General features: G+C 39.2%; 2 protein-coding genes across 4 annotated transcripts in view; one reads left to right on the forward strand and one right to left on the reverse strand.

The window, feature by feature from the left end:
• The window catches only part of LOC121595177 (filaggrin), a 141,930-nt gene that overhangs the window by 117,163 nt on the left and 4,531 nt on the right, over positions 1-20,236 (forward strand). The gene's annotated exons all lie outside the window — the stretch shown is intronic.
• Positions 2,322-20,236, reverse strand: part of LOC121595175 — a 28,839-nt gene continuing 10,924 nt past the window's right edge. For all 3 annotated transcript variants that reach the window (XM_041918872.1, XM_041918870.1, XM_041918871.1), the window contains one exon: positions 2,322-14,336. In XM_041918872.1, the coding sequence (XP_041774806.1) occupies positions 3,208-14,336 (11,129 nt within the window). In that variant the 3' untranslated portion in view covers positions 2,322-3,207. The remainder of the gene's footprint in view (positions 14,337-20,236) is intronic.

Genomic DNA, 20,236 nt, shown 5'->3' on the forward strand with positions numbered 1-20,236 from the left:
TTCTGGCGAGAGGCGCGAAGTAAATTAATGCGACTCAACACATTTGCCATCGTCATGCCGGGCTCATACGCATCAGATTCCGCATTCGGAGCAAGACATATACGCAAAAACGGGTTTCGGAAGGCGAAGGCGGTCCTTGTCTCTGGGATGGCCAGCATCGCCCGAGGGCGGAGAGTTTCTGCAAGCACGTACAGCTGTATCGACGAGAGCAAAACCGGACAATCGATGCTACCATTGAGAAGCCCAACGATAAAAGCCAGCCTAGCATTTCGTATTCGGTCGTCGAGTTGGGGTAACTCGAACAACAAACACCTTGTTGTGTAGTCGTTGTTGCTGCCCCACGAACGGAGCGCGAAACGGGTAGCCCTACGCTGGATGGACTCCAAGCGCGCAACCCCCCGAGCAGAGGAGGGCCACCACACAACGCTGCCATACTCCAGCACTGATCGAATAAGAGCTCAATGAAGAGTTTTGGTGCAGATTGGGTCAGAGAGCTCGCGAGTCATGTTAACGACTAAACCTAACAATTGACTGCATCTTGTCACAACGTGATCAAGGTGTTGCTCAAACGTGAGTCTCGCGTCGACGAAAACACCCAACACAATCGATCCTTGACACAATCGACTCTCTGCAAAGTTTGCCCGTTTAGCGTGTAGTCGAAATGCACTGGAGAGAGCGCACGGCTGATGGTGATGGTAACACACTTATCAACACAAATGGTTAAGGAGTTTCGCGTGCACCAGTTATCGAATTCTTCTAGTGAAGCCTGGAGTATGCGATGGTCGTCTGGTCCCTGGATTTGCCGAAAGATTTAGGTGTCGTCCGCATAGAGCAGGTGATTATCCGCAGGAAGGATCGTGGAAACATCATTTACATATATAAAGGACAAATAGTAAAGGTGCCTTTAGGGACGCTAGAAGAAGCACGGAGGAATCTAGATAAATGGGGCCCCATCCTAACGGAATAAGTGCGGCCCATTAAGTATGATCTCAGCGAAGCAACTAGAGGATCTGGGAGGCCAAGTCTGTCGAGTTTTGCTAGTAATATGACGTGAGATATCCTATCGAAGGCGGCTTTTAAATCGGTGTAAATGACATCTACTTGAAAGCGAGCATCAATGGATTTATGGCAGCTACTGACGAATTGCATAAGGTTTGTGGTTGTTGATCTGTTAGGGACAAATCCGTGCTGATTCGGACTGATGTAATTGCGGGCAGAGGCCAGTAACGGTTCATAAACAAGCAGCACAAGCACTTTTGCAATGACCCCAAGCGATGTAATGCCGCGATAGTTAGAAGTCTCATTCTTGCAGCTTTTCTTATGGATTGGTGTTAACCATGAGACCTTCCAGGAGACAGGAAAGGTGCATGAACGTAGTGATTCCTCGAAGATTTTTACTAGTATCGGAGCAATCGACGCAGTGCACTTTTTCAGGATCACTGCCGGGATGTCATCAGGGCCGGCGGTGTAGGACATCTTTAGGCGGTCTATGGCGCGGGTGACTGACGAGGTATTAATGACCGGAAGCCGTTGTTTAATCCTGCGTTTCGCATGGTACCTTTCAAGAAGATGTTGAAAAGCAGACAGAAGAGTTCGTCACCTTACCTTATCGCGCCTTGTAGAGCGCTTCTTTCATGGTGACCTTTGATAGCAAGATCAACTTTTCAGAAAAGTAGTTCTGCTGCAAGATGTTTGATAGATTATGATGTTCTCTCTATGATTATGATGTTCTATGATGGAATAGTCGGCCAGTTTGAAGTCGGCGGTTCGTAAGGTTTAGCTACTCTTGATCCTTCTGCCCTTCCACCGTTCGTTTACCTTTTCATCACATTGTACAGAAATAATTTTGATTATACAACTCTCAAAACTCAACGTTATACTTATCTCTAGGATATTATCGTCGTCATACTTACGTAACTTTTACGAGTACAGTACCAAAATAAAGTATAAAGATCATCTTGCCTTGAATTTATTTATCAAATTTTTCATCCGTCATTACTAGCTTATTTAATGTCTTTATTTATAATTTATACAGTATGAAATAAAATAGAGCAGTAAACATCGTTTAAGTAAAATTTATTAACACTACTTATCCTACACCTTATCTAGTCCATAACAAACTACTGAAATGGCAAATTTTAAACTGTATTTCTACTAATTGGTTCCATCGAGCTCATTTTTTAATGTCTCGGAACGTGTTTTCATTCGGTTAGCTACAATAACTTGTTTCAATTTTGTGAAATGTTCGATTTGTTGATAGTTCACGTTTGAATTAAGTTTCCTTAGAGTTTGAGCCTTTATTGGTTTAAAGTACATATTTATGTTATGTTGTTTAAATACTATCAATGCCATTTGCAATCTCTCTTATCGTCTGATCTCTGTAACTCATTGTGTAACGATTTGATGGTAATGCTAGTCGTAGGATTCTTAAATACCTTTTTCGAATGTAAAAGTAAAGATGAAGAAATCTATAATGTATGTACCTCGTCTAAATAGAAAACAAATTGTTGATCTTTTACTATGAAATTATTGATCAAAAACGCTTGAAATTTTCTGTTTAACGACAAGTAAAAATGAACATAACAAATAATTTTAAAAGGTAAACCATGAATTGAGCGAGCAGTCTCTGTGAACTACAACTATTCTTTTTTGTAAGGCCAGACATTACAAGCCTTAAACAAGAAAATAAAATTGCACAAATGCAGAACCGAACATGCCACTACTTGAGAGGAAAGGAGAGAGGAAAAAAAACTTCAAATTATTATAAAATATGATTCGGAAAGCTTCTGACCAGTTTGTAAAAAAACCAACAAACTCAATCAATTGTTTTAAATCTTTTTGCAGTCAAGAAGGACACCATGTAGATATAATCATTATAACCCAGGAGATATTTAAAACAGATATCGACTTTTCATCATAGATATACTCTTCGATAAACATCTGTGGGTTAGCAATATGATTCAGTTGGTGATGGTTTTGTTAAGTTGGTTTGAAGAATCAACTTATACGCCTCACTTTATCTTTCCGCTGTAGCATAATCGCGCTTTGTACTGATCAGTTTGACCGTATTTGCGCTCAATATTTTACTGTTTCTACGGTAAGAATCATGCGATAATGTTATACGTCATACGTTATTTAAAAATATATCCTTTTTTCCTTTCTATTTCAAACTCACGTGCATTCAAAATATCTGCGAAAAAACTTATGTCAGTTTTGATGTGTCGCTGTTTCGAAAGTCGAAAGAAACTTAACAATTTCGTGCGCTTTGTGTTCAGTTGCAATGCGCCGCAATTTATCCACTTTTTCAATCGGAATTTGATTGCGTGATACAAATTGCTTAAATAATTCAAACATGTGTTCTTTTGCACAATACTCTATGATGGAAAAGGAGTTCAATTTATTTAGAGGAAGAAAGATGTCAAACTGTCTTTCTTTCAGCATTTTTTCTGCCACTTCTTTGAGAAGCTCTTTTCCAATTTGTTCGGTGGATGCACATTCAAGTAAGCACTTTCCATACAGGTTTGTAACATGTAACATCATTTTCAAATTGTTAAAAGCTATTTGTTGTCTTAAAACATTCTTGTCTACTGTAGCATTACATTGAATAAATTTCTTGATAAGTGTAATATTTTCTGTGGCAAAGGTGTAATCTAAGGCACTCCAACCGAACAGTTCATCTTTCACATTGATTGAACTTGCAGACATCTTTTCCGACAACTGGTCAATGACATCTACTCCTTTATCCACAACAGCCAAGTGTAATGGTAAACGTCCAAAAGCATCTTTCTGGTTGATAGCAGTAGGATTGTTGGTAAGTATATCCCGTACTTGTTGTTCAGATCGATTGAGTATAGCCATGTGTAGTTCACATCCATGACTCTCCCGTAAAACCATTCTATCGAAAAAGCATCGCATTTGAAGAAAATTTGCCGTCCAGTATGATGCTGATCGGAAAAAGGATACTTTCTTGAATCGATCCTTGTGATCGAACAGCCAACAAGCTGCAAAGTACTCCGCAAATATTCGACAACAAAACTGAGGAATACCATCTCGAACTCCTTGTATTATCCCCGTGAGCTTTGAAGCCTGAGCAATGTCCTGTAAGCATTGCTCACCATCTCGTAGTTCATCGGTCGTTAAAAGGTTATCTCTCGTGGGTTTATCAAACACATCAAACATTGTCATCAAACAGACCTGTCGTTTGTTCAGAATATTCTTATATTGTCTGTGTTGATTAGGAGAAAAAGTCACAGCAAGGCAACCAAACACGTCTGGATCAAACATTCTTTTCAAAACATCAAACTCTTCCATTTTACAAGTTTTCAGAAAATAATTAAATGCCTTAGTTTTCCAATCATCTGTTGTAAAGTTCTCATTGAAAGCAGCATAATGAAATGCATTCCATCCGTTTGCTGAATTTGCAACTGACGGATCAAATCCTTTGGCAATCAAGCAGGGCAACATGAAAAAGCATCCGTTTTTAACGGTCCAATGAAGAAGATTTCTCCCTTCATCGTCGATACTGTTTAGATCGGATGATTGATCTAGGAGATATTTGAATGCAGACATCGATTTCTTATGAAAAACATCCTCATATTTCGGTAACAATAGCATAATGTTCCGAATAATCTCGTTCCGGATGATTGTGTTGGTTTTTCGAACAATGTACTTCAGCACCTCCATGTTTCCTACCGATACTGCACAAGTAAGAAGAGTTTCGATTACATTCTGTTCAACGAGACGGCCATCTCTATCAGTCATAATCGTCCAGTCGTTGTTTCGAATACAGCAGGTATATGGATACTCATTCGCATTCATGGATGGAACGTCACAATCAACTTCAGCATCACAGTGCATGTCTTCCATGTCTTCCACTGTGTGAATATTTTGTTCCAAGCATAGATGTCGAAAGAGTTCTATAAACGCTTTCATATTTGTTCTTTTAATGGCACATTTAACAATCTCAATGATTGTTTCATTCGCAACTACTTTCGGAAGAGCAACTTTACACTCACTCACTATGATCATTGCAATATCGAATGCTCGATTATTACACGCTTCTTGAAACAGCTCAATGAATTTATATTCTGGAATCTTTGCTCGGGATTGTAATACAATTTGTTCGAACAATCCAAACATATTCCGTTTCAGGATTGACTTCACAACTGATGAGTGCTTCAGATCATCCAGGGTCGCAAATATGTCAAGACGTTTTTCGTCAACCAAATACTCTACCACTCTTCGGTGAAAGCTTTCCGCGGTCAGTTTGGTATGTCCATGAGCCTCTAAACATTTTCCACATAAATGTGCATGATCCAATAAACTCCTCAAATCGTTTGCAACTGTTTGTTCAAACAAGGTATTCTCATCAACCACCGCCTGATGCTTTAAAAGAGTGTTGATGAAGCTCTCATGATGATAGAAAAAAGCATAATCTAAGGCACTCCAACCGAACAGTTCATCTTTCACATTGATTGAACTTACACACATCTTTTCCAATAACAAGTTGATGACATCTACTTTTTTCTGCACAGCAGCCAAGTGTAATGGTAAACGTCCAAAAGCATCTTTCTGATTGATAGCAGCAGGAATATTTGAAAGTATATCACGTACCTGTTGTACGGATCGATTGAGTATAGCCATGTGTAGTTCACATCCATGACTTTCCCGTAAAACCATTCTATCGAAATAGTCTCGCATTTGAAAAAAATCGTCCTTCCAATATGACGTCGATCGGAAAAAAGATACTTTCTTGCATTGATCCTTGTGATCGAATAGCCAACAAGCTGCAAAGTAGTACGCAAATATTCTATGACAGAATTGAATATTGCCCTTGTTTTTATGCATTATTCCCGTGAGCTCTGAAGCCTGAGCAATGTCCTGTAAGCATTGCTCACTGTCTCGTAGTTCATCGGGCGTTAAAAGGTTATCTCTCGTGGGTTTATCAAACACATCAAACATTGCCATCAAACAGACCTGTCGTTTGTTCAGAATATTCTTATATTGTCTGTGTTGATTAGGAGAAACAGTCACAGCAAGGCAACCAAACACGTCTGGATCAAACATTCTTTTCAAAAAATCAAACACTTCCATTTTACAAGTTTTCAGAAAATAATTCAATGCCTTAGTTTTCCAATCATTCGTTGTAAAGTTCTCATTGAAAGCAGCATAATGAAATGCATTCCATCCGTTTGCTGAATTTGCAACTGACGGATCAAATCCTTTGGCAATCAAGCAGGGCAACATGAAAAAGCATCCGTTTTTAACGGTCCAATGAAGAAGATTTCTCCCTTCATCGTCGATACTGTTTAGATCGGATGATTGATCCAGGAGATATTTGAATGCAGACATCGATTTCTTATGAAAAACATGACCATATTTCGGTAACAATAGCATAATTTTCCGAATATGTATGTTCCGGATGATTGTGTTGGTTTTTCGAACAATGTACTTCAGCACCTCCATGTTTCCTACCGATACTGCACAAGTAAGAAGAGTTTCGATTAAATTCTGTTCAACGAGACGGCCATCTCTATCAGTCATAAGCGACCTTTCGTTGTTTCGAATACAGCAGGTAGAGGGATACTCATTCGCATTCATGGATGGAACGTCACAATCAACTTCAGCATCACAGTGCATGTCTTCCATGTCTTCCACTGTGTGAATATTTTGTTCCAAGCATAGCTGTCGAAAGAGTTCTATAAACGCTTTCATATTTATTCTTTTAATGGCACATTTAATAATCTCAATGATTGTTTCATTCGCAACTACTTTTGGAAGAGCAACTTTACACTCACTCACTATGATCATTGCAATATCGAATTCTCGATTATTAAACGCTTCTTGAAACAGCTCAATGAATTTATGTTCTGGAAACTTTGCTCGGGATTGTAATACAATTTGTTCGAACAATCCAAACATATTCCGTTCCAGGATTGACTTCACAACTGATGAGTACTTCAGATCATCCAGGGGCGCAAATATGTCAAGTCGTTTTTCGTCAACCAAATACTCTATCACTCTTCGGTGAATGCTTTCCGCGAACATTTTGGTATGTTCATGAGCCTCTAAACATTTGCCACATAAATGTGCATGATCCAATAAACTCCTCAAATCGTTTGCAACTGTTTGTTCAAACAAGACATCCTCATCAACTGTCGCTTGATGCTTTAAAAGAGTGTTGATGAAGCGCTTATGATGATAGACAAAAGCATAATCTAAGGCACTCCAACCGAACAGTTCATCTTTCACATTGATTGAACTTGCAGACATCTCTTCCAACAACTGGTCAATGACATCTACTCCATTATGCACAGCAGCCAAGTGTAATGGTAAACGTCCAACCGCATCTTTCTGATTGATAGCAGTAGGATTGTTGGAAAGTATATCACGATCATGTTGTACGGATCGATTGAGTATAGCCATGTGTAGATCACATCCATGACTCTCCAGTAAAACCATTCTATCGAAATAGTTTCGCATTTGAATCAAATTTACCGTCCAGTATGATGTCGATCGGAAAAAGGATACTTTCTTGAATCGATCCTTGTGATCGAATAGCCAGCAAGCTGCAAAGTATTTCTCAAAAGTACCAAGACAAAACTGAGGAATACCATTTCGAACTCCTTGTATTATCCCCGTGAGCTCTGAAGCCTTAACAATGTCCTGCAAGCATTGCTCACCATCCCGTAGTTCATCTTGCGTTAAAATGTCATCTCTCGTGGGTTTATCAAACACATCAAACATTGTCATCAAACAGACCTGTCGTTTGTTCAGAATATTCTTATATTGTCTGTGTTGATTAGGAGAAAAAGTCACAGCAAGGCAACCAAACACGTCTGGATCAAACATTCTTTTCAAAACATCAAACTCTTCCATTTTACAAGTTTTCAGAAAATAATTAAATGCATCAGTTTTCCTATCATCTGTTGTAAAGTTCTCATTGAAGGCTGCGTAATGAAATGCTTTCCATCCGTTTGCTGAATTTGCAACTGACGGATCAAATCCTTTGGCAATCAAGCAGGGCAACATGAAAAAGCATCCGTTTTTAACGGTCCAATGAAGAAGATTTCTCCCTTCATCGTCGATACTGTTTAGATCGGATGATTGATCCAGGAGATATTTGAATGCAGACATCGATTTCTTATGCAAAACATCCTCATATTTCGGTAACAATCGCATAATGTTCCGAATAATCTCGTTCCGGATGACTGTGTTGGTTTTTCGAACAATGTACTTCAGCACCTCCATGTTTCCTACCGATACTGCACAAGTAAGAAGAGTTTCGATTACATTCTGTTCAACGAGACGGCCATCTCTATCAGTCATAATCGTCCAGTCGTTGTTTCGAATACAGCAGGTATATGGATACTCATTCGCATTCATGGATGGAACGTCACAATCAACTTCAGCATCACAGTGCATGTCTTCCATGTCTTCCACTGTGTGAATATTTTGTTCCAAGCATAGCTGTCGAAAGAGTTCTATAAACGCTTTCATATTTGTTCTTTTAATGGCACATTTAACAATCTCAATGATTGTTTCATTCGCAACTACTTTCGGAAGAGCAACTTTAAACTCACTCACTATGATCATTGCAATATCGAATGCTCGATTATTACACGCTTCTTGAAACAGCTCAATGAATTTATATTCTGGAATCTTTGCTCGGGATTCGTATACAATTTGTTCGAACAATCCAAACATATTCCGTTCCAGGATTGACTTCACAACTGATGAGTGCTTCAGATCATCCAGGGGCGCAAATATGTCAAGACGTTTTTCGTCAACCAAATACTCTACCACTCTTCGGTGAAAGCTTTCCGCGGTCAGTTTGGTATGTCCATGAGCCTCTAAACATTTTCCACATAAATGTGCATGATCCAATAAACTCCTCAAATCGTTTGCAACTGTTTGTTCAAACAAGGTATTCTCATCAACTGTCGCCTGATGCTTTAAAAGAGTGTTGATGAAGCTCTCATGATGATAGGCAAAAGCATAATCTAAGGCACTCCAACCGAACAGTTCATCTTTCACATTGATTGAACTTGCAGACATCTTTTTCAACAACTGGTCAATGACATCTACTCCTTTATCCACAGCAGCCAAGTGTAATGGTAAGCGTCCAACCGCATCTTTCTGGTTGATAGCAGCAGGATTATTTGAAAGTATATCACGTACCTGTTGTTCAGATTGATTGAGTATAGCCGTGTGTAGTTCACATCCATGACTTTCCCGTAAAACCATTCTATCGAAATAGTATTGCATTAGAAGAAAATCGTCCTTCCAGTATGATGTCGATTGGAAAAAGGATACTTTCTTGCATTGATCCTTGTGATCGAATAGCCAACAAGCTGCAAAGTAGTACGCAAATATTCTATGACAGAATTGAATATTGCCCTTGTTTTTATGTATTATTCCCGTGAGCTCTGAAGCCTGAGCAATGTCCTGTAAGCATTGCTCACTGTCTCGTAGTTCATCGGGCGTTAAAAGGTTATCTCTCGTGGGATTATCAAACACATCAAACATTGCCATCAAACAGACCTGTCGTTTGTTCAGAATATTCTTATATTGTCTGTGTTGATTAGGAGAAACAGTCACAGCAAGGCAACCAAACACGTCTGGATCAAACATTCTTTTCAAAAAATCAAACACTTCCATTTTACAAGTTTTCAGAAAATAATTCAATGCCTTAGTTTTCCAATCATTCGTTGTAAAGTTCTCATTGAAAACAGCATAATGAAATGCATTCCATCCGTTTGCTGAATTTGCAACTGACGGATCAAATCCTTTGGCAATCAAGCAGGGCAACATGAAAAAGCATCCGTTTTTAACGGCCCAATGAAGAAGATTTCTCCCTTCATCGTCGATACTGTTTAGATCGGATGATTGATCCAGGAGATATTTGAATGCAGACATCGATTTCTTATGAAAAACATGACCATATTTCGATAACAATAGCATAATTTTCCGAATATGTATGTTCCGGATGATTGTGTTGGTTTTTCGAACAATGTACTTCAGCACCTCCATGTTTCCTACCGATACTGCACAAGTAAGAAGAGTTTCGATTACATTCTGTTCAACAAGACGGCCATCTCTATCAGTCATAATCGTCCAGTCGTTGTTTCGAATACTGCAGGGATAAATTATTCCATCTAAGGATGCAGTCTCCCAATCAAGTTCAGCATCAAAGTGTGCTTCTTGCATGTCTTCGCATATTTGAATATTTAGTTTTGAGCAAAGTTGTGGAAATAAAAGGTTGAATGCTTGTGTATGTTTGCTTAGAATGGCCAACTTAATCATTCCGAATAGTGTTTCATCATCAACTTCGCTCGGAAGCGAACTCATTTCGTTCACAATCAGCTTTGCACCATCGAAATCGTTGTTGCTGATTATTATATCTATCAAATTTTTTAGTTTCCCATGCAGAATCTTTTCTCTTGATTGTAATTTGTTTGAATTGACCATTTGTTTTAGCAATCCATGCATTTCGTTTTTGACTGTAAATTCCAAAACCGATGATTTATCCAGCTCATATCGATCTTCAAAAATATCAAGCCGTCTTTCACTCAAAATATACTCTACCACTCTTCGGTAAAAGCTTTCCGCGGTCATTTCGGTATGTTCATGAGCCTCTAAACATTTGCCACATAAATGTGCATGATCCAATAAACTCCTCAAATTGTTTGCAACTGTTTGGTCAAACAAGGTATTCTCATCAACTGTCGCTTGATGCTTTAAAAGAGTGTTGATGAAGCGCTTATGATGATGGACAAAAGCATAATCTAAAGCACTCCAACCGAACAGTTCGTCTTTCACATTGATTGAATCTGACGACATCTTTTCCAACAACTTGTCAATGACATCTACTTCTTCATCCACTGCAGCCAAGTGTAATGGTAAGCGTCCTAAAGCATCTTTCTGGTTGATAGCAGCAGGATTATTGTAAAGTATATCACGATCCTCTTGTACGGATCGATTGAGTATAGCCGTGTGTAGTTCACATCCATGACTTTCCCGTAAAACCATTCTATCGAAATAGTTTCGCATTAGAATCAAATTTTCCGTCCAGTATGATGTCGATCGGAAAAAGGATACTTTCTTGAATCGATCTTTGTGATCGAACAGCCAACAAGCTGCAAAGTACTCCGCAAATATTCTATGACAAAACTGAGGAATGTCATCTTGGACACCTAAGACAATTCCAGTCTTTTCTTTTCCCTGAGTTATTTCTTGAATGTATGAAGATGCATTAAATTTATCTTGTTGTGTTAACATATCTTCCCTTTTCTCTTCATCAAATATGACAAGAATGGCTAGTAGCCCTAGTTTTTGTTTGCGCTCCTTGTTGACTGACAAAGTTTGATGTTGCAGAGCAGGAATAAGTGACGCTGAGTCAGTTGTGCCACATTTATCGGTGTTCAATATTCGTAGCTTTTGTTCTACAAAATTTGTTAATATATGAAATTTATCAAAGTGCTCCAGATCCAATTTCGTTGCGTTCACGGTTCGTTGTGATAAATCGACACTCTCCTCAAGTATTGGTAGAAGCATTGAACATCCCATGTCAAGAAATAAAGGTATATGCATTAGATCGTTCATACAATGTTCACCTTGTCTGTACATCACATACAACAGCCGGTAACGGTCAATCTCGTTGCATTCCTTCCAAACAGTTGAGTTACAACTAAGATAATTGTACATGAACTTTATTTGATCTTCCTGTGAAAACGGGCATAGTCGGTATATGGTGCTGTTTTTGAAGGTTTTCTTTAAATCATCCATGAAATTGTATGGTCGAGAGGAAAGATACAACTCTTTAATTCCAGAGAAAGTAGCAAGTTTGCCCAAATACGCCATCACAAATTCTTTATAAGTAGGCGCAATTTCATCAAACCCATCAAATAGGATAATAAATTGTTTAGCGTTGAGCTTTTCCTTAAATAATCTCAACTGAAGCATTTGTTCTATAGCCCAGGGCGATTTGTTTGCTTTGCCATCATCGAGCACCACATTTCCATTTGAAACTGTTAGAAGTTTTTCCATTTGTTCGGACTGCTTTCTAATTTCATTTATGTTTTTAACGGATTGACTGTTTGCAGTTGTTGTAAATAGAGTTAGGTGAAAAAGACGAAATAGGATCCTGATAAGCGTTGTATCATCCATTGATATAAAGTCAGATGTTTTCAATTCATTGAAATCAACAACATAGTTCAAAGAAGTCATCCGAATCACACACAAAGAAGGATCGTTTCGTGATAAGTCCAACGCAAGTCTTACGAAAAAGGTGGTTTTACCACACCCAGCGTCATCCAGAACGATGCGAACTTTGGATTGATCACGAAACTTGGAAGTCAACGAGCAGATGGATTCATTGTTTGAATCAATGATGTTTTTCATTCTTACAAGTGTTTCCCTCGAGGGCTTGATTGAACTGTCAAATAGCAATTTATTACCAAAAGAAACCATGTCAAAGTAACTGCCATATAGATAATCATAAGGTTGTACAGTGCGTGAAATATACCATGAACTGATAGTTTGAAAGCTCTTTTCATTTGTGTTTTCATCCTTCTTATGACCATATCTGTCCAACACTTTACATAAAAAGCTCAACGAATCCTTTTCTCGCACAATCTGCTTGAGAGCGATTGACGTTCCAAAAAGATGCAACTGTTTATATTGCTCGTATAACTGTTCTCTTAACTCCGTTGTAAGGTGTTCAACAAGTAAGCAATCTTCGGACGAATCGTCTTCTGCAATTTGTTCAACAACGATGACTTTCGTTTCACTATCTCTAGAATATTTCTTAATAGTGGTAATAAGTTCGTTTTCCAATTTTCCAAGAATAGTTATGATAGTGCGAGAAGATAGACCTACGTCATAAATAAACTTCATCACATCAGAAAGGACAGTACACAAGTTGCCTTTCGATTGACCGTCTGAGCAGTCTACAATTAGACAGCTGTAGCCAAGTAGCTCTGCCGTTTGTTTTACAATTACTGAACTCATTTTCATGTTAGCTGAGTTACGATATCGATAAATTCTATAAGATAACTCATTAACAAAGTCATACAATTCAAGAGTTTGGAGAGAGCTCGGTTCTAAAGTAATGATTGAATACATATTGTTTTTGCTGTCTAAATACTGCTGTGTAAACTTTTCAATCTCACAGTAATAATCGTTTACTTTAAGCTCTATGAACTTTTTTTTTATATTTTCCAAATTTATATCATCAACTGGATTTTCTCTCAGAGCCTTAAGAAGCATGTAGGAAAAATTTTCAAACTTATCCTTCTTAGCATTTACCCAGTCTGGCATCATGTCGGGTGCTTGTTCCAGAAGCTGTTTGTCATTTTTAGTGCCACATACTAGCAGAATCTCGTCACAGAACTTTTGGATAATGAGGTCAACTTTTGCATACGGCTCTTCGTCTCGTGTGTTTGACAAGAGTTCCTCAAAACTGCTTGCTATCAAAATGTTTTCCGCTTCTTTGTTCTCTTTCTGTACTTTTGATTTGTTATTTTTTGTATTCAATAACAAATTCTTAACTATCCTAATAAGTTCTGTACCAACAGTAGTTTGGGGCTTTTCAGTAAACTTGTATATGCCTGGGTTGACTTTTTCTACACAAGATGCAATCAAATTGCTATACAGTTGTAAAATGTAATAATCGTCTCCACTAACTTCTTTGCCATTTTTAATGTAAGAAGCTAGTGTTTTTCCTAACGCTTCCAAACTAACTTTTCTTAGCTCATGTTTTACATTATTGTTAGCTTGGTTAATAGCATAAAAATTTCCACCAATTCTGTCGAACAAAAGAAAGATGCCATCAGTGCGTGGCTGTGCTAATGGTAACATGAACGTAACATCATCACTCAGTGGTGCGTTGGTACACAGAATGTATTTATGGGAAACTCCCAAAGTATCTACATCCTTGCGTTTTGGATAGTGTGCAAGGTATGACACAAAGTAGATAGGAATTGAAAAGGGACCTTTTGTGTTAGGTCCGTTAAGTAACTCATTTTTAGTAATTGGCTTCAACTCCCCCACTGGATCTTTATGTTTAGCTTGAATGTAAACAGTACCTTTGAACACGATTGCATTTTCGTAGTACAAAACTATGTCGTCGAATTTGCCGCCTTCTATGTTTTCCATGGTGATTTCAAATTTTGATAATTTACGTACACAGTGTAGACTGAAAGCTCGAAGCAGTATAATCATTCCCAGTTGTAAGTGGTAAAACATACCATGATATGAAGAATTATTAGCAGCGATATTTTCAGATTGGTTTACCATTTTCTGTTGTTCCGCTTGAGCAGGCATGTTTGGTTTATCTGTAAATAGAAATAAAGGAAAAGGGATATTTTTGTAATACAGTCGGAGCTCACTGGTTGAACTACGATTCCCTGCCAACCCGCAGTACGATGCCATCGAACAATTCGCTACCTCTCGTTGGACAAAGCGACGGAAGAAATCATGGCCTTCCGCGAATTTTCTAATGCCTTCTTTTTCCCTCCAACGGTAAATTTGTTAAGCAACTCGTCGAGCTACCCGTCCCTTGCTCCGCCTCAAACCCCTCGCCTGAGCGCGCTGTGACAGCTATCGATGTGTTGGTGCGTCAGACGACCAATCGCTGTCAGCCGTCGTCCGTGCCTTTTCTCTCCATAGCGCTATCTCTTTCTCGCGTGTGGACAATGCTCATGAGTTGCTGTGGCGCTTAAAAAAGCCGCTAACAAACATTGCAGCGGTGAAGTTGCATTTTCACAAATCAAACCAAAAAAGCGCAATGAGTTCAAACGCTGCAATGTAAAAATGACCAAGGAATCGCTAGCTCACGTTGGAGGGTTTGCTGTGCAACGCGCAGAACCCTAATTCGCATGATCACGTTCAGCCTGGCGCTGATTTTCATCAGCTTTCCGTTCCGCCAGCATCTAGAACGCAAGCTGGTTGTGAAACCGGTATAGGGGAAAGCGGGGCAAAATGGGCATGTTAAGCAGTTTACTGAATATTCCTTTGAATATGCCACAAAACACAATTTTTCTTTCATTATTGTATGCCTCCACCCTTTATCTATGGATTAAAATTGCCACATACAATGAAAACAACTTAAAACCACGAAAACAATGTAAAATAAAAGTTGGTGTTTTACGAGAAGCTATTTTGACGCGCGGGGTAAAATGGGCATAACCCTGGGGCAAAATGGGCATATGTAAACAAACTGCGAAACGTCAAAACACTGGGGCAATATGGGCCACAACAAATGCGCTTAGGTAATGGTCCATGCTTTTGCGCACTTTTCGTGAAATGTATTTTCGTTCTATCTTTTGTTTTGCTGGTCAGGAAAGCTCTTCAAAATCTTCCAAAAATATGTTATCAAAATTAAAACAGTTTTTACACGTTGAAACCTACAAAATCGAATCTTTTGAAGGTGTGTTTGTTATCATTACTGAGGCGACAAATACAACACCATAGCCTCACCAAGCGCCGTATGTCAAAAACATCTGCCCATTTTGCCCCAAGCGTAACTGCCCATTTTGCCCCACGTGAAGCATTTTTGTATTTTTTGTTATATAAAATATATATAATATATGTTATAGTAAAAATACGCATTCAATCGCCTTGCTTTCTGGAGACAAATTGTATAGAACTGTCATATCTTTAAAAATATATCATGTAAAACTTCAACGCATCACTGTGACACTGGTTTAAGCTTATTTTCGAAGTGGCAAAAATTACATCAATATGCTACGAAATCTTATTTTGCATTTTTCTTTTTTATTTGTTATGTAAGGGTTATGAAACTTACATGGTGTTCATAGAACACTCTAATGAATACATTTTGAGCATTGGAAAGTATCTTTGTAGTCAAATAATGCTTAAATAGAGGGTGCCCATTTTGCCCCACATGCCCATTTTGCCCCGCTTTCCCCTACTGGAAAGTTCACTGGCAGTTCCTGGGGCCTGCCATCGAACTGAAAGTGCTAAGCATAAAGTATAACTTTGTTACACTAAGCTTTTGCTTTCGTATGGTGTAGATTACACAGATATGCCAAGCCGCCTGCGCATGGGTGTGAGTGTGTATGCAAAACTGTCGCCGAATGTATGCTCTTCCGGAATGTTATGATCTATCGGTCAAAGAAAGGAAGGTGTTCATGACAGTGGCGGAGTAGGGGAATCGGGAGCCCTAGGCGGAAAGACGGCCCCTGTAAATGTTAACTGATGACCGGGAGGAGGGGGTACTGATACACAGCCGTTGGGAGATTGAACAGTATACTTAAATCGTCGGCGCGGGGGGATGGCCATGGGACCCCTACGATCATCGGTTTTTTATTGTGGAGGTGCATCCTTCCCTCTGCCTGCAGCGTATGCATTGGGCAAGAGACAGTGTGGCAGTATGCAAGTTTCCCGCAAGATAGGAGCGGTCCCGCGGCACCGCCATCATTCCGCACATCTTAACAGCATGCACGTCGCGGGTTCTAACCGCGTATGAACCGTCCGCCGTAGCAAGCACTGGCTATCCGGCTACGTGGTACTCAAGTCCTGAAAAGGCCGGCATTATTGCGCAGGCTATTACGCCAACAATAATAATAAGAAGAAGAAGAATTTAGCATAACAGTCCACACCCGGGGAAGAGTTTTGTCTTTGTTGCTGCCGGGCTACCGCTGTGACGCGACAAATGCACCTGAATGCCCTCGACCAAAGGACATTAATCTACCGAGCCAAACCCATTCCAAGGCAGTGCCGGTCGCTCGGCGTCATGATACCGGCTTGCCCAGCCAACAAGCCACCAGATTCTGGACGGACAGGTGCAGCACCATACGCGCACCGTAATAAACAAATCCAGGATCCTTTTTTGTATGGATTCAATTCAAGTTTTGTTTCCACTTGCATCCGCTAGTAGATTTGGAAAGAAATGTGCTACATATCACATGCACGTTTGCTTCGATCGTGTGTCTTTTGCCCCCAACAGTAGAGCCGATCGCAAAGATGATGATGCCAATCCAATGGTAGTGTTGTCTCTCAGGTAGCGAGATCAAAAATGCATGAACTTTGTAGCCGCATTGGATGAAAATGTACGCATCAGAATCAAACGGTTGTGGGGTTTCCGCACACACACACGCACGCACGATCACGCACGCACGCACACATACATGTACGCGCGCTCGCGAGAACGCACCCACGAACGCGCGCACGTGAGCGCGCACCCCCCACCAACCCCCCCCCCCCGCATGGTCGATTACCGCTACTTTATCGGAAGAAAGGCTGGTTCAGCTATCTTGTAGCGCATCCTCATCCAAAGAGCCGGGCGGGGAGGGGGATCGCGGCATGATAGAGTGAACGGTCACTTTCCCCGCGCTGTGTGTGTGCGAGTGTGTATCGAGACCAGAAAGCTCGAGACAGATTTGGGCACATTTTTAAAAAATATTTTATTCTCACTATACACCGTGCTACATGATACTTAGAAGGTCGTTCAAGCATCAAACATGTTCAAATTAAAAAAAAAATTAGATTAGTGTTAGACGTTCTCCTACGCTTGTTTCAAATCGGCTTCTTTATGCTGGATTGACATGGGCATGAAATGGACTCATCTGCAGCGGCACGCAATAAAATAAACCATCAACACACCAAACATACTTCAATTCCCGAAATAAACCACACCGACACAAATAACAAATGCTAACCCCTATACCAATAAAAACACACAACCGCCAAAACACCACATATAAGTTACGCACACATTTGTATGCGATAGTGTTAAGAACATGATACTAGGATAAGGATTAGATTTAAGAGAAATATAGAGCATACAGACAACTACAAGCACAAACAAAGCGTGTAAGTAGAGTGACACGAGTGACATAAAAAGTGCAAAATCCATCACACACGATGAATCAAGAAAATAATTTTACCCGAGAAGAGCTCTTGGAACACATAAGGCGTTTAACCGATACACAGAATAGCCTAGTCGAAGAAATGAATAAGATGAGGGCGGTTGTAAAAGATGATTCAATGCTTTCCTTTAAAACGCCAGATCCTATAAAAAAATAAATGGTTTAAATTTACCAATATTTTATGGTAGCAAAAACGAGACACAAGCTTGGATAGAAGATACTGAAGCAACGCTTAATCTATTCGACACCTATAAGGGCACACAAACGTACGAACTTATTGTTCGAGCAATGAAGAGCAAAATATTAGGAGAAGCGAGAGAAGCTTTGATAGCTGCAGGGAACTTTAACACGTGGCCAAAGATAAAAGCAACGTTACAGAATTGCTTCGGTGAAAAACGAGATCTCACGTCATATGTTCAATCACTTTTTTACGAACAGCAAGGGAATAAAACGTTAACAGAATTTTATCAAACCCTAAAAAAACTCGATACACGCATAAAATCTGTAACTGCAAATACGGAAGACTATAAGGATCCCAGCCAGGCAATGAATAAGTTCATTAGTTTACTAACACTAACGCGTTTCGTTGATGGACTAGATGGTCCACTAGCGTCGCATGTCAGAAGCTGTAAACTGATAAATTTGGATGAAGCTTTTTCAGTAGTAAAAGAGTACACGAACGCGGCGTATAGAAAGAGTACGAATTACTCCAGCACATCACAAACACAGAGAAATGCAATACGCGGTAATAAACCTGTCTCAAACTACGACCGTACACGATCAGATAAATTTAAACCAACGAGTAAGAGAGATGACGATGTAACGATGAGAACAATGTTATCAAAACTGCAGGTCAATAGCCATGAAGCTGGTACAGACCATAACTCAAATGAGGTAGGCGAATTAAATTGATCAAATATTTCTAATCGAAAAAATCCAAATATTAGAAAAAAATAATTTGATAGTGAATATCAAAATTACACCAGAGAGTACGATCAATGTAGCCCGGCCTTCAGATACATTAGGACGAGCTAGCTATTTTTCTACAATTGATCTCGTGTCTGGTTTTCATCAGATTCACATGGAAGAAGAAAAAGACATAGAGAAAACTGCTTTTTCAATAAAATCTTGGAAATTTGAATTTACTAGGATGCCTTTTGAGCTCAAACGCCCCGGCAACATTCCAAAGAGTGATGGATGCAATTTTAAGGGAGTTTATTGGAATTTGTTGTCTTGTCTATGTGGACAATATAATTATATTTTCTAGTTCATTAGAAGATCATGTCAAAGACATTCGTAAAATTTTTCAGAAATTGAACGATTCTAGACTAAAAATTGAAAAATGTTACTTTTTCCGAAGAGAAGTTCAATTTTTAGGACACACAGTGACTGAAGATGGTGTTAGACTAAACACCGATAAAATAGAAATAATTAAGACATGGCCAGTGCCGAAAAACTGAACTGAAACTGAGAATCTGAGTTCCAATTTGCATCCAAAGAAATAACATGCTTCGAGAAGTGTAAATCTTTATTAACAATGGATCCTACTCTAGCCTACCCGGATTACACTAAGGAATTTATTCTCACTACCGACACTAGTAACTTCGCAGTAGGAGCAATGCTATCTCAGGGCCAGATTGGTAAAGACAGGCCAATTGCTTATGCTTCTCAGACTCTGAATAAGTCAGAGAAAAATTATTGTACCACTGAAAAAGAACTCCTCGCAATTGTCTGGGAAGTAAAACAATTTCGACAATATTTATACGGTCGGAAGTTTAAGTTGGTTACTGACCACCGCCCATTGATTTATGCTTCATCAAGTTTAAATCAAAAGATAGTCCGATGGAACATAGTTCTAACAGAATTTGATTTTGAAACAATTTATAGGCCGGGAAAGGAAAATGTGGTGGCCGATGCTTTGTCTCGAATATGGCCAAATTTTGCATCTAATGAAATAGGAGTAAATGAGTTGAACGGTGACACAAACGATGAAATGACAATACACTCGGCAGACACGAAATGAGCATTACGTACGTATCACAGAAAAGCCTACGAATCTCTTCAAAAATTAGTTGATATTTCTTGTTGACTTCAATGTAACAGAAACGCATGAGGAAGTTTTCCCTAAGTTCCATAGGTTCATAATTTCAAAGCCGCAATATTTTGAAGATATTGTTCACATTATTAAAGAAAAAGTTAAAATTAACGGTACTTCTTGTATTCTTTGTCCCAGTTCACTTATCCAGCTCATTCAAGAGACGTACAGAAAACACTTGGCAGAAAACAAGATATTCAAAATTTACACCTCTTTAACAGATATAAAATCAGATGTAGAGCAAGAT

This window comes from Anopheles merus, chromosome 3R (assembly GCF_017562075.2).
Source record: "Anopheles merus strain MAF chromosome 3R, AmerM5.1, whole genome shotgun sequence".
NCBI classification, from domain to species: Eukaryota; Metazoa; Arthropoda; class Insecta; order Diptera; family Culicidae; genus Anopheles; species Anopheles merus.